Below are 14,624 nucleotides of genomic sequence, written 5' to 3' on the forward strand. Positions count from 1 at the left end.
AAATCAAGCTTACTTCAGGTCCACATGCTCAGGTCTGTGTCGTCTGTAAGTAATCAGACGAACAGGAGGAGATGCAGTTGATATAGATTTTCCTGCTAATGTGAATGCATGTAATATGAGGTTATTATTGGGGATTGGGAGTGAGGAGGATGGATTGTCATGTCTACATTTTAAATTTAAATGTATTATGTCGAGTAGATTCCAGTTTGATTTAGTGGCTGTAAAATAAACTTCTACTCCGTTATGACCCAACACAAGAATACACTTATTTCTGTGATACTTCATGATTGTAGTCATGAACATAAAAGAAGATTAATGTGGTTTGTCTTCAGCAAATAAAGGTTTCAGGAATTAGAGGTTATTGTCAAAGCATAGAGGAAAAACACAAATAAGGATTTGCTGAACAGCTGTGACCACTATCGCACTGATAGTAAATAACTTTGATATAACTGGGTTAAACTGCCACCTAATAAGCCGACTGTGACGGTTTCTTTGCTTGTGGGGCCTGAACATTTTTAAACCATCTCTATTTAATACTGATTTTCCTGTGAAATTACACAAATTGATTTACAGTGTGCAGCCTCAGGCTGTAAGAACCTGTTTATTGTTTACATTTTATCAGCTGGCAAAGTTTGAGTAGTACTTAAACCAGTTTAAAGGAAGCAGAAGGAGATTTTTCTTTGGATAATTTTATATTTTACATTATATTTTGTATTTATGGCTGATAACTAGGGCAGAAAAAGAAAGAAAAGAATAGCTAAAAGGGACAGGGATAAAGCATGGGCGAAAACATTTAAAATCATGATGTGTTGAAAAAGACTTTAAACTAGAGATTGAGACCATACAGTCATTGTAAGCATGTTTATTGAGGTTATTAAGAAAGAAGTAAAGTCATTTTCTCATAGACTTCTTTACATTCAGCTTTTATGCAACCAGTGGAGTTGTCATTAGATAAAATGGGGGTTTAAGTGACTTCCACAATGGCTCCACTTGTCAGACCCAGAGGCCACATCCACTTCTTTTATACAGCATTTTATAAAGTCTTTTATACAGTCTATATATTTATAATAGAAATACCTCAATCATAATCTTATCTTCATAAAATGGGCCTTACATGAGGGATAATTGCAAGATTTAAACATCACATTTCTCATGCTTTATTTAAGGTGCCTTATAAACAAATCTGACAATATCCTTGTTTGACACACAGTTTCTGAAGTAGTATTCAGATGTAACCACGTCCAGGAGTGTTTACCCATTCATTCATCCATCTGTATGTCTTGGTGACTTTATGTCCAACACTTGTGACCTCAGACAAGAGGCCGTAAATGCAAACCAAATGAACACAACAGAGCTTAAAAAATTGAGGAATTACAGTTGAACCAGGAGTTCTGCTGCAGCAGAATGACATTCAGTTGTGGTTGTTTGACCTACAGGTTCACTTTCTGCAACACCGGTCTGACCCTGACGACCCTTTGGCCTTGACAGGCCAGGTATCGGGTCCAGTACTTCCTGAACAGCTCGTCCCGAAAACCGTAGATGATGGGGCTCATAAACCGGGGGATGATGTAGACAACCAGGAAGAAGATGTAACGGATCTCCAGACTGAAGCGAGGGAACAGTGAGATGAGAGCGGCCTGAAGGGAAGGAACCACAAAGGCAAGCATGCACAGCAGCAGCTGACCCCCAGAAAAATACTCTGTTATTATAATGTGTACATTAACAACATTTACAACAAACAGTCAGGTCCGCTTAGGTCTATAAACTTGTACAAACAAAAGAGATATTATTTTGTGTGTCCTTGCAAACAAAAACTTGAGGTGATATATATATATATATATATATTTATATATATATATATATATTAAATGCCAATAATTGTATACAATTATTGGCATTTTATTAAAGATTAAAATGCCAATATTTGTGTATTCAAGCCAAGCCGTAAACACTTGTTAAAGGAAAACAATTAGTCAATCAGGCAGAAATGTGATCTATTGTTATTTATGAAGCTAAAATGCTAAATATTCACCAACCAAAATGTGATGATTTTCAACTTTTTCCTCTGTTTTCAATTATTGTAAAGTTAATTATAATATTATTGTAAAGTTTGCACTATATGTCAGTGAAAAAAAAAAATCGATCAACATCTTTTTTAGGGGTGCAACGATTAGTTGATTTGTCGACAAAAAAACAATGATTAAATTAGTTTAGATTACATCATTGTGCATCTTTTTTATGCTGCGCAGGGAGCTGGCATCATCTCTTCATAGAAGAGGACTGGCTACAAGATTTGTAATGCCGACCTTGCATATCACAGGAGCACATCGGTCATTCACAAACTGTTGGACCGGATGATGCAAGAAGACAATTTTTTTGTCAATGCATTATTAAGTTAATGTTTAAAAATGCATAAAACCATTTTTGATTTTATTTTGACATGCTGCTTTTCTCTTTGACTTTTTCAATTGATAAGCTTTATAATATGTCCATATTATTTATCTCAATAATCGTTGACTTGTCATCTATGGCTTAAGCTTCACCTAAACAGAGATGCCTCATCGTTAATGTCATTAGTTGCACATTAGCTTTTCCTTATCTGACACACAGAAATTGCCTTCATGAGTAAGTGTGTTGGAGTTGATTTGTGTGTACTGACCTGCACCCCGTGAAGCAGCACCGTGTTCCTGGCTTTCTTCACTGAGGCCAGGCCCATTGAGACGGCTTGTGCCGTCAGCATGATCTTACAGTACGTGTAGAGCAGCGTCAGCGCCACAAAGGACAGGTACACGCCGTCAAACACGCAGTTCTTGTAGTAGATGGACTGGTGGCGAAAGAGAAATGGGTGGTCGCAGAAAATGGTTGTGTGGAAGTAGTGCAGAGGCTGGTGGACGATGGTGATGAGGAGGTCGGTGACGGGTGGGGCAGCGGTGAGGATGAGGATGACACAGACGAGGAGGAGGGTACGTGGGACTGTGCACATCTGGCTGTAGTGCAACGGGAAGCAGATGGAGATGTAACGCTCCAAGGCCATGCCGGCCAGGATGAGAGGGGTGGAGCGGGTGGTCAGGACTGCTGTCATGATCTGGGAACACAGTAATCAGATCTCTTACTGAAGTAAAACTAGCAATACCACAGTGTAAAAATACTCTGTTAAAAGTCCTGTCCCTTACTCTCCCTTTCTTCTTTTTCTTCTTCTGTTTATTGCTGTTTGGCAAACTAGCTTTGAGGTGCATTACCATCACAAACTGAGATTTAGTTGCGACACTCTGGTTAACATTTTCATCAGCCTAACCATAACACATGACAGTCAAGGACAGGTGAGGCAGAGTAGGATGATTGTGTTTAAGATATCTGACTTATTTGTGGAATTTCGAGGTGACATAAAGTTGATGACTGACCAGAAAGCAGCAGACAGAGGTGTGGATCTTCCTGAAGATATAGCTGACCACGTAGAGAGCCGTTACAAGGCTGAGCTGCAGAGCGTCGTTGATCACCATGTAGATAAACATGATGTACCGCGGGTTCTCATAGAAGAGACTGGAGTCAAAGATGCACGAAAAAAAGAGCTAAGATATGAAACTTACTGTATGATTACAAGCTGCAACTTAAGATAAGATATGACTTTATCCTGCAGTGGGGACATTTTATTAGTTTATGTAGGAAATAATGTTTACTTTGAACCATCTTTAAAAATTCCTCAAATTTTTACACCTAATTGTATTGTTTTTTTCTTCACAAATTATATGTATGATTTCATTAAAACTTTGAATTTAGATTTGATATCAATCAAAGACAAAATATTCCATTCACATAATTAGTCATGAGTATAAAGACTGTGCACAATGTACAATGTTTAAATAAAGTTTAAGTTTTTAAGATATTAAGCTGCAAAAAATCCCAGTATAATTGGTCTCTTCAATATTGTTTTTATGCAACCTTTCTGTTACCTTTTTTTAAAACTGCTTTGTACATCTTTCCGATAAAATTGAGATATGTAATGTAATGCTCATTAAGAAGATAAAAACAGACTTTCTAACTTTTAAATACTCGCAAGAGGGTAAAAAAAATAAACAAAGGAAAACTCTGATCAGTGAGAATTTAGCATCATTTACATTTTCAGTTTTAATACCGGTGTGTTAAAGAAGAATAGGTATTGATGGCAGATAGTATTCAGTCAGAGTTATTGATAGATGGATTGATGCATGTTTTGCTTCTGCCACCACATTTTAGAAGTGCTGCATTTTTTAACGCCTCATGAGCTCTGAGTATTATATAACAGAGCTTAAGTCGTTATGTGTGTTTGCTCAATATGACATAAACGTACCTGTGTCGTAGGAAGGTGTGCACCATGCTACCGTTGATGACACTGAGGGCCAGCCACACCAGCATGGCCACAATGTTCTTAGTAAGAGCATTAGAGAAGCTGTCTTTAGACTGTGCAACAGCGCCCCCTGTCAGTGCAGAGCTGGTGTTACTGATCAACAGCTCCAGAGGGCCAGAGGAGGTGAGGTTGAGCATTGACAGCATCTCCCTTCTCACAATCTGAAGTAACACAGAGAGGAAATCTCATTTTTTACAGAAACAAACACTTTTTATTCATTTTAGGGATGCAGTCTACTCCCAGTTTGATTTATTGATGATAGTTTAGTGGATACCAAACTAGGGCTGTACCATAAGACATTTTTTACATTCAAAGCTTCTATTGAGGTTCCCAATGATCCTCAAACAAAATCCCCAGTTTGAATGAAGTAATTCATCTGATTTAAATGTTACATAAAAGTAGTTGATGGTTCTGTTAATCCCTTCTTTGTGTGCAGCGAGTAGTGAAGCAAGCATTATTTTTTTTTACTGCAATGAAAATGTTATTTTTTAAAGACTAAACACCAGCAAATATAGTTTAAAGCTAAATGTTTTGTTTAAAAAGACATGATGACATCTATCTTTTTCACTAAATTGTGGGCTTTACAACGTCCTGGAGTTTTTGTAAATGTTTGGATCACATGAGTCAGAAACAATCCTATACAACCATCACTTGAATCTAACTCTACAAATAATGCTCATAATTTTAGTGTAGTTTAATATTTATCTGCAATTTTGCAGAAATATCTCATACAGAATGATTAGACCAGAGGTTCTCAATCTTTCTTCAGCCAAAGACCCATTACAAGATACTGGGGTACCACTCATGTACGTCCCTTTGAGTTATTTTGAACTAGTTTTTTAAACTTTACATGATTGCCCGGGATTTATAACATGAAAGAACAACAAGAGAAATGTTTTGTTGGATTAGAACATAATCTATGAGCTGTTAAAGGTTTAAAAATTAAAATATCATACCTCCTGGCTGTTGAGAATGACTGGACTAGAAATCTATAAAGCAGAGCAAATGTTGATTTAAAATTCAAATGTCAACGTTATGAATGAAGCTTTGAACTATTCGGTACAGCCTTTTATCGATTGTAAAATGCACTACAGGGCTCATGTTATAAAACTAGCAAACACATCAGAGTACATGATTGTGTTAATTGAAGTTTCTTTTTACAAGAACATGCATATACAAACAATAATAAATAAATGTGATGACAATAATACTATAATATAGAATAAATAATATAAAATGCATGAATACTAATGCTAAACACAGTATATAATAATAAATATGTAAACATTCTGACTGAACATACCTACATCCACAGATATCCCATTCGGACGCTTTCAGGAGTTCATGGCTCACGGTGTGGAGGATTGGAAATCTGCAAAACATGATGTAAAGAACTTTTAAAGTAGCATTTGAAAAATTTTAATTGGTAGTTTCCTTTCTGATAATGTTTACAAACAAAACACTCTAGATGCTGATTTTTCAAATTTGCTTACAGCTTTGAAGCTTTTATTTTTTGCAAAGGAAACTGTAAAATAATGTGTTTGATATATCTTATTTAAAAGTCAAACATCATCTAAGACATGTTGAAATATTGTTGTTGTGCCACTTAATATGCATAGTATTATAAATACCATAAGACACACAGCCTTTGTAATTAAAACATTTTATACAAACTTACTTCATTAAGCAACTCATAAATATTCACTCTGTAGTCTGTAATCGAATAGAGACATGCATTAGACAAAAGTATTATATAGCATCACATTAGAAATAATTCAGGAATCAATTTTTAAATATTATATATTTAAATATCCATTATATCAGCGCAGTTAGAAAGCTGTAAGATGAAAAACTTTTTCACACTTTTGAAAGAACAAAGAAGAAAGAAACAAATTGTCAAATCAGCTGCATTACAAAGCTTTGTAAACAAAAAGCAGAAACAAGAATGATGCATTACTATATTATATTATGCTGGAGATAATATTATTATATTGACAGATAAATTGATGACAGATTCCCTCCCTCACCTCTTGAGTCACGGACTCCACACAGCCTGTTGTCTCGTGTATATATAAGGATGTGTACTTGTGTACACACTGTGTGTGTGTGTGTGTGTGTGTGTGTGTGTGTGTGTGTCAGTGTGTCAGCGTCACCAAAGGGATATGGTATGGGTCATGATGTCACAGGTTATGTTATGGATCCCTGAAATGAGTGCTGGGAGACCTTTGATCCCCCAGCTGGCATATTTTTAGGTACATTCAGGATGTGATTCAGTTTTTTATTTCGTATTTATATTTTTAAAAAGGTCTGATTTGTGTAGAAATGTAGTTTCAGTCCTGAAAGAAACAAGTGTTCAGTTATAATATTCAACACTGCTATGAGCTTGGCCCTGTTGATCAGTAGATCTGTTGTATGTTTTTAGCATACAGCATTAGGAGAGGTCTGTGTGATATAGCATATTGTATATCCTTATGATTTGTCAACTAAATTACATGGTTACCTCAAGGACAGTAGTCAGGCTCGGGGACAAGAAGCCTGTCACAATAATTCTAAGATTGACCTATCATAGGATATATGAGCATGACCTTGATCATTTTTGCCAACCTTGATTCATTGTTTATTCTGCATCATGTTCTGTATCACATTCTTAAGTCTTTTTTTCACAGAACCTAAAGTCAGATGAACAGAAAAACCTCTGCTGAGAGACTTAAATATCTTTCCTTTTTGGCGGCGCTTCTGTCTGTTTTGTAATTTCTCTAAAGAGCAGGGCTGAGGCACAAACCACACAGGCACAATAAAGATGATTTAATCATTTTATTTTCATTGCAATAATCTACAATAACATACAGAATTAAAAATCAGAGTGAATATCTTTAGTGAAATCTATTCACTGTGTAACCGGTAATATGTCATCTTTGTCGAGGGGGACTGTCTTTAGTTTGACCCTGCACCTGTTGTTCAGAAGGTGCATCTTGAGGTACGTCCTGAACTTTTTGTCTCTGACGCCGTAGATAATCGGGCTCAGGAACCTCGGCAGGATGTAGACGATCAGGTAGTTTGCATATCGTATTTCAAGGATTCGCCCGGGGAAGATGAGACGCAGAACGATCTCCACACTTGGGGAGATGTAGGAGAGCATGCACATGGCCAGCTGGGCCCCGTGGAGCAGGATGGTGTTCCTGGCTCTTTGGGCGGACATCTTCTCTGTGGAGAGGGCCCGGGCCGCAAACAGGATCCTCAAGTAGGTGAAGACCAGAATCAGAAACACACAGGAGAAGTAGATGATGTCAAAGGCTTGTCTTTTGGTCGCCAGGATCGGGTCTTTGAACACATTCTCCCTCAAGCAGAAGACAGACTCATGAAAGAAGCTCAGGGACTCAGTCGCCAGCGTCACAAACAGATCAGTTATATCTGGAGCCACACTGATAAACCAAATCAGCCCGATGACGATATAAGTCCTCCTCACTGTGCAGATTTGCGTGTGGCGTAAAGGCTCACAGATGGCAATGTAGCGCTCTATGGCCATGCTCGCCAAGTTGACTGGGGTGTTCCTGGTGGTGAAGACAGCAACCAAGATGAAGAAGCAGCAGAAAGAGACGTTAATCCTGTAGAAGATGTAGCTGAGGACAAAAAGTGTGATTGTGACGGTCAGCTGGATGGCGTCATTGATCACCATGTGGATGAAGAGGATGTAACGAGCGTCTTCATAAAATATCTGGAGGAAGATAAAGAAGGAGAAGTGATTAATTGATTATGTTGTTGGTTATCTTATACATTTTGCCCTTAGCTGTGTGTGTGTGTTTATGTGTGTGTGCGTGAGTGTGTACCTGGTGTCTAAAAAAGGTGGCCACCAAGCTGCCGTTTATGTAACTGAGGACGAGCCAGACCAGAACCACAATCAGGTTCTTCAAAAAAGCTGTGGTGAATGTGTCTCTGACGAATATGAACTGATCCGACAGTAGAGGGAGTCAAAGACAAAGAAATAGAAATTATTCAGATTCAATGAACCATCATCTATTTTAACTCTATCATTAAATTATATTAATGTTTGTTATATATATTGTTATATCCACTAACTAATACCCCCTCTCTCTCACCACAATCTGGGACATGTGTAACATTTGACACAGACATATGTTTCTGTAAATATTGGCTGAGAAACACATTTACTGCAGGTTCATTTTCAAGCAAACAATCCTATTTATTATCACATTTGTTAATCAGGAGATAGAAACATGTACAAGGAATCAGTAATCTGGAACAGGACACAAATAGCGTTCCCTCTTTGAGGCTCAATATTTGGGGAAAAGGTCATGAGGTCATGTGAAGGGGCTGTAATTATTTGTCATTGATTAAATATTTGAACTGTAAAATGTGGCAACTTCACAGATTGGTCATTTTTATATTTTATTAAAAACGAATTAAATAAAAACACAAAAAGAAAATAATGCTGACAAAATCTACATATATTTTGTTTATTTAGTCTTTAGAAAACTTACAGGTCTTATGTGCATGTTGTACATTCACTTAACAGAAAAAAAATGTATACATCTGCAGTGATGACATTTACAATAAAACAGTGACCGATATGCAATATCTGCATTTTCAGATCAAAATTAGGAATAGAACACAAATACTGGACTTTTTCTTTGGTGTAAAGATTATTTTCAAAACGAGAATATTTCTTCACCAAACCTGATAAGTCAAGTTGCCTTCGGGACCCACTGATGAACTCATACTTCACGTAGAACTGATAAAGAATGTATGACAGGAAATAAAAAAATGACAAATATTTAAAGGAATTACCCCAAAGCAGCATTATAAGATCAATTAAATTAATCTATTTTCAGCATGTCAAAATATCAGTTCAATTCAACAGCACTTTCATCATGCATGCACACTTTGTCCACAGATTGAAGAACTCCAAAATATGTAAACATTTTTCCCACTTTTAAGATTATTATTTTTATTATATATTTGTATAACAGAAAGTCTCATATTAAAATAAAATAACATATTTATGATATTTAAAATGCAGTTATCCAATTCTGCTGCCTCACTGCAGTAAATTGAGAAGTGAACTGATGCTGCAGAGTTGAAGGCAACACCTTGTGTGTTAAAAATACATCAAAACATTTCCTAAACAATTTACTTAGATTTTACAAACCCTGAAAAATAATTTTCATGATTTCTTGCAGCATTCTGCCATTATTCCCTTTTCATCTTTAGCCTTTTTTTCCTCCCCCACTAGGACATACATAAAGTACACTGTACACATAACACAACTGCTGCATAAAGTTGTACTTAATGGCAATATTTATTTATAACAGTGTATTTATCATCAACTGTTACAGTACATTCATCACAAATGATCACAACATCACATTAACTGGAAGCAGGAAAGTAACATGAGAAAATTAGTTTTACCTTAAATGTAACTGTAAACACAATTACAGCAGTCTTGTGTGCAGCGGAATAAAAACAGGCTGGAAAGGTTTTACGAACATCACTGTCAGGCAAAAATATCACAATAAATATATATCATCTAAATGTTAGATGTAAATATTCATTATAATGTTAATTTAAAATGAAAATATATCGACAGAATAACTTCCACAATGCAAACAAACTCTCATAATATAACTTGCCAAAGAAGCAGCCTCACCATCATCTCAGTCCTGTTCCACCTACCTGAGTCCAGGTCTGACACTAAAGTCACAGTGTGACAGGAGTGTCTTTATAAAGACTTTGAAACAGGACTTAATTGATTTCATTGTTGCAATCACTACTGTCAGAGAAGAGGAAAAACATGGAGATGACGATAAGATAGAACCTTATTTATCCAGAGGCACATTGTTGAAAAAACAAAGTAGGAAAGAGTGCAACATAAACTATACCATATGAAGATTATCAATAAGGTGCAATAAACAAACATAGACAATGGCATCTTCACATTCGAGAAACTAGAAAAAGATAAAAAATGTTCGATAATAAATCAGCACAGACTTTATTATTTTTTTTGTGAATAGACTAATAGTTGCAGCTCCACATAAATGACACTTATGCGGTTACTTACGGATAATTCATTTCTTGGCTATCCATCCAATAGTTACATTTCCATATCTATAGTCAATCTGTGGCTTGAAATTTGTATATGATGAAGGGACCTTTATATTTAAGTAGAAGAAAGCCATTTTTTCAGTTTGTTTTATTCTTTACATACACAATGTATCTATAGTGTATTTTAGAGTTATTTGAGTAATCCCAGTGACCATATTTTGGGAGAAACTTACATTTTGGAGCTATATCACGTATTGAAATTTATTTGCATCATCATATTTTAAATTGTGTCGCTCCTGCATCATCAAAAAGAGAACAATTACAGTTAAACACAAATTATTTTCTCTCATACTGCTATGAGGATAAATATTTTTTATGAGACATTATTTGTGGAAATGTGTTTTTGAAACTCAAAATGTTTCATGGTAGTTTTCCTGGGTGGTTTCTGGGGCTCACTTTACAAATCAGGTACCTTATCACATGTCTCCTGAAGATCTGGTCTCGCAGTCCGTATACAATGGGACTGACAAGCCGTGGCAGGATCTGGATAATGACATAGACGGCAAAGCGTATTTCCCGGGACTGATTGGGCCATATGTAAATCAGGCCTTGTTGAAACATAGGCTTCACATACGTAAGCATACACAACAGCAGCTGAAAACCATGGAGGAGAATCGTGTTTCTGGCTTTTTTTATGTCTGTAGTTGCTTCCTTGGCAGCAAACAGAATCCTGAAGTAAGTGTAGAGGAGAGTGAGCCAAACCAGGACAAGACAAATAATGTGTGAAGCATTCCGCTTCTTCAAGCTATAAGGGCTCCTGAACACAAAATCTCTGGAACAAAAAACTTTAGAGTGAAAGAATTGCAGTGGCTCCGTGGCCAGCAGGATGAAGAGATCTGGCAGGATGGAGAACGCACCCGCAACCCAGATCAAACCAATCAGGATGTAGGTGTTCCTGATGGTACAGATCTGAGCGTGGCGCAGGGGGATGCAGATTGCAATGTAGCACTCGACCGCCATGCCAGCCAGGTTCAGCGGGGTGTTGAGGGTGGCGAGGATGGCGATGATGAGCAAGATGAGGCAGAAGGGCACGTTGATGGTGCGAAGGGTGTAGCTGATGATGTGGAGAAGAGTGGACAGGGCCAGCTGCGTCATGTCATTTATCACCAGGTGGATGAACAGGATGTAGCGAGGGTTTGTGTTGAAGATCTTGAGGTTGAAATTAGTATTTAAGGAGCAATATTAGTATTGTAAATCAGTAATTCCCAGAAACTTTCTCGTTGTCCTGTCACAATTATTACAATATTGACTTATCAAGCTCAGTTCAAGCTTATGTTATTGCAGTTCTGTTTACAGGTACAATATATGTGTTTACTTGACAATTTAATCAATATTTTAGCCAACCTGATGATGCAAAAAACAAGCTGAATTTATAGAAAAACTTTGTTGAGACACGTCTGCAGTCATTTGCAGTCAGATATGTTAATTTATGCACAAATTCTCGTTTTCTAAAAGTGGGTCAAGAGAAAAAAACTTTTTGGAAACACTGTTTCGGATCATTTAGTTGTTTTTAAGTGCTTTCTCAAACTTACATTTTGTAACTTTCATTCTCTTTTGAAAGTTTTGTTTCAGAAAGAGGACAAAAAAGAAGACCTTGCACTCCATGACATTAAAATCAGACTATAAAGTCAGTTATAATCTACTCACAAACGGTCAATATTTGACTAATAGAATAGTAATTAGATCAAATGTACCATAAACATTTAATGGCCAATAAATGAAGCCTACTTTGCCTTTCTGACCTGGATGTTTTCTGTAAATATCAGTATGAAATCTGATGATGTCTGGCCTATTTATGAGTAGGAAAACCACATATTTAGCCTGTTAAAACCCACCTTGAGTTGTTACTGTATAAAAGTACCCCTTTTATTAAAAAAAAAAAATGCATTCTATAGTTTCTAAAAAGGCTCAGGGCCACCACAGAAAACCACAAAAAGCCATGTTTGAACTGAAGTAGTTTAGGTTGTATTCTTGCACAAAAAAACGTAACTTTCATGAAATCTTATACATTAATTTCGAATCTTGAAATTCTTCTTCTGTAATTGTAGAATAGGCAAACATTGAAGAGTAAATGCATGATTTCGCTCAATATTACAAAATTATGCACACAAATGCACAACATATAAACATAAGAAGCAGGGACACAAATCTGACAAAGAATATGTGTGTGGTTTTAAAAGCTATCATTTTGTCTCACTTTCATTACATTTTTTATTGCTAATATTTTGCTTCTGATTGATAAAGTTCTTATTTCTTTCATATCCTGGATATTTAAATGTAGCTTGGTGCATAATTTTTTCTAAAAAAATTTTTTTATTAAAGCTGTGAAAACATCATAAATACATTTAGATTATACACTTAAGCTTCGAGGGAAATGCAGAGAGATTCAGTGTGTTTGAATTCCTCTCTTCTACTGACTCATCATTCCAATTTTCTACTTAAACATGACATACGGTAATAAAAACAAGGCAAACATCAGACCTGGTGCCTCCTGTAGATGTGGATGAGAGTACCATTGATGTAGTTGATGCAGATGCAGAGGGCTGTGACAATCACATTCCTGGTCACAACTGTGGTGAAGTTAGGAGTCCAAGTTCCAGCTAAAGTGTCATTGGGGAATGAAAAATTCATGTCTAAAATGTTAAAATCCTTCCTGTATGAAAAAATAGACCATTTTGTAGATTATTATGTGCCCTCCAAAAGAGTTAGGGCTATAAAATAAACTGCACAATAAAATCTGACAATAACAAATGCACCATACGATCCACTGATCTATTGAATAAACCATTCTCATCTAAATCTTTGTTTTTCTTTCAAACGCTTCAGGCTTAAACTATTCAACTTATTATTCATTTTTTGAAGAGCATATGGTACAGCTGAAGACAGTGTGTGCTTTTTCCCACAAAGAAACAACTATAATGGGCTAATTGTCCAATATATTACACAAAATCCATAATACACATAACATATTACATTGAGTAATAAAACATACTAGTATACACAATAACATAGTAATTTGGAGTCCAGTCCATTTATCAGTCAGTAAAAAGCTGCACCTACCCAGCTGGATGTCATGTAACAGCAGTCTGCTGTGGGATGCTGATGTAAAGAGATTATATATGTTGATCCAATATGTGCGTGCGTGCGTGTGTGTGCATGCGTGCCTGTCTCTTAAGGGACAACATTTTGTGTAATAGGCTTATTTTCTTGTCTGTCTTGATTTAAGGAATAAATTGAGAATCATATCAGTCTAGTTATTGTGCCTCATACGGTCTGTGATCAGGAAGGCCACCCTGAACACAGAAGACTTTTCTCACCCCCTCCACCACGGCTTCCAGCTGCTGCCATCAGGCAAACGTTATAAGGTTCCACTGGCAAGGAAAAACATCTACAAAAAAATCCTTCATCCCCTCTGCAATAACCACCCTGAACAATAAAAAATTAACACCCCCCCCCCCCCCCTATTTTTTATTCAAAAATGAATTTCTGTCACTCGTGACAGACAATAAGGATCTTTCTGTCTGTCTGTCTGTCTGTCTGTCTGTCTGTCTTCTTATATATATCTATGGTTTACATAGCCAGACTAGCCCATCTCTACTTTGAGACTTAAATGCTCAATTCTGCTTCTGCAACGTTTTTCTGCAGCATGTTCTGGCTCTGGCTGCTCACAGTCTACCGGCAGTGTTGGTGTGTGTGTGTCTGTGAGAGAGTGTTGCTGCTGCTTTGCTACTCCAGTTCTCGCTTTCTGCAAGATTATTTATTTTTTACGCCTTATTTCCACCTCATGTCATTCAGCCACACAACAGCTAGGTCGAAAGAGAGTTTCGCGTCTGCTGCAGCCATGTTGGATCCGTATGAAAACTACAAATCTACAAGCTTCCATCTGTCGAGTAGTACTTGCCGTACCTCCCCGCTCTGTGATTGGATCCCTAAAACAGGGCTAAGAAACAGCTTTAGTTTTCAGACCCCTTGGCAGTTCGAAATGAAACGGAGCGCGCAAGGCAGTATGGGTATACCCAGGCTATAATTCAGCACCAAATGTGTGTAAGAAATTGTATCAACATAAAAATTGATGCAACAACTTAATACAAATAGTTGAGCTGGGAGTGGACTTCAGAAA

General features: G+C 36.8%; 3 protein-coding genes across 3 annotated transcripts; all 3 read right to left on the reverse strand.

Moving 5' to 3' along the window:
• Positions 1-1,274: 1,274 nt before the first annotated feature.
• LOC131968826 (odorant receptor 131-2-like) lies at positions 1,275-4,428 on the reverse strand. Its single transcript, XM_059329865.1, has 4 exons — positions 4,328-4,428; positions 3,402-3,540; positions 2,660-3,085; positions 1,275-1,679 (listed from the first exon to the last, which is right to left on the reverse strand). Exons 1-4 carry the CDS (start codon positions 4,390-4,392, stop codon positions 1,431-1,433), a joined length of 879 nt encoding a protein of 292 aa, XP_059185848.1. The 5' UTR covers positions 4,393-4,428; the 3' UTR covers positions 1,275-1,430.
• Positions 4,429-7,259: 2,831 nt separating this feature from the next.
• Positions 7,260-8,330, reverse strand: LOC131968831 (odorant receptor 131-2-like). Its single transcript, XM_059329870.1, has 2 exons — positions 8,212-8,330; positions 7,260-8,099 (listed from the first exon to the last, which is right to left on the reverse strand). The coding sequence occupies exon 2, from the start codon at positions 8,058-8,060 to the stop codon at positions 7,272-7,274; it is 789 nt and encodes a 262-aa protein (XP_059185853.1). The 5' UTR covers positions 8,061-8,099; positions 8,212-8,330; the 3' UTR covers positions 7,260-7,271.
• A 2,534-nt stretch (positions 8,331-10,864) lies between these two features.
• Positions 10,865-13,135, reverse strand: LOC131968100 (odorant receptor 131-2-like). The gene is made up of 2 exons (XM_059328844.1): positions 12,986-13,135; positions 10,865-11,653 (listed from the first exon to the last, which is right to left on the reverse strand). Exons 1-2 carry the CDS (start codon positions 13,133-13,135, stop codon positions 10,865-10,867), a joined length of 939 nt encoding a protein of 312 aa, XP_059184827.1.
• Positions 13,136-14,624: the final 1,489 nt, after the last annotated feature.

This window comes from Centropristis striata, chromosome 3, assembly GCF_030273125.1.
Source record: "Centropristis striata isolate RG_2023a ecotype Rhode Island chromosome 3, C.striata_1.0, whole genome shotgun sequence".
NCBI lineage: Eukaryota > Metazoa > Chordata > Actinopteri > Perciformes > Serranidae > Centropristis > Centropristis striata.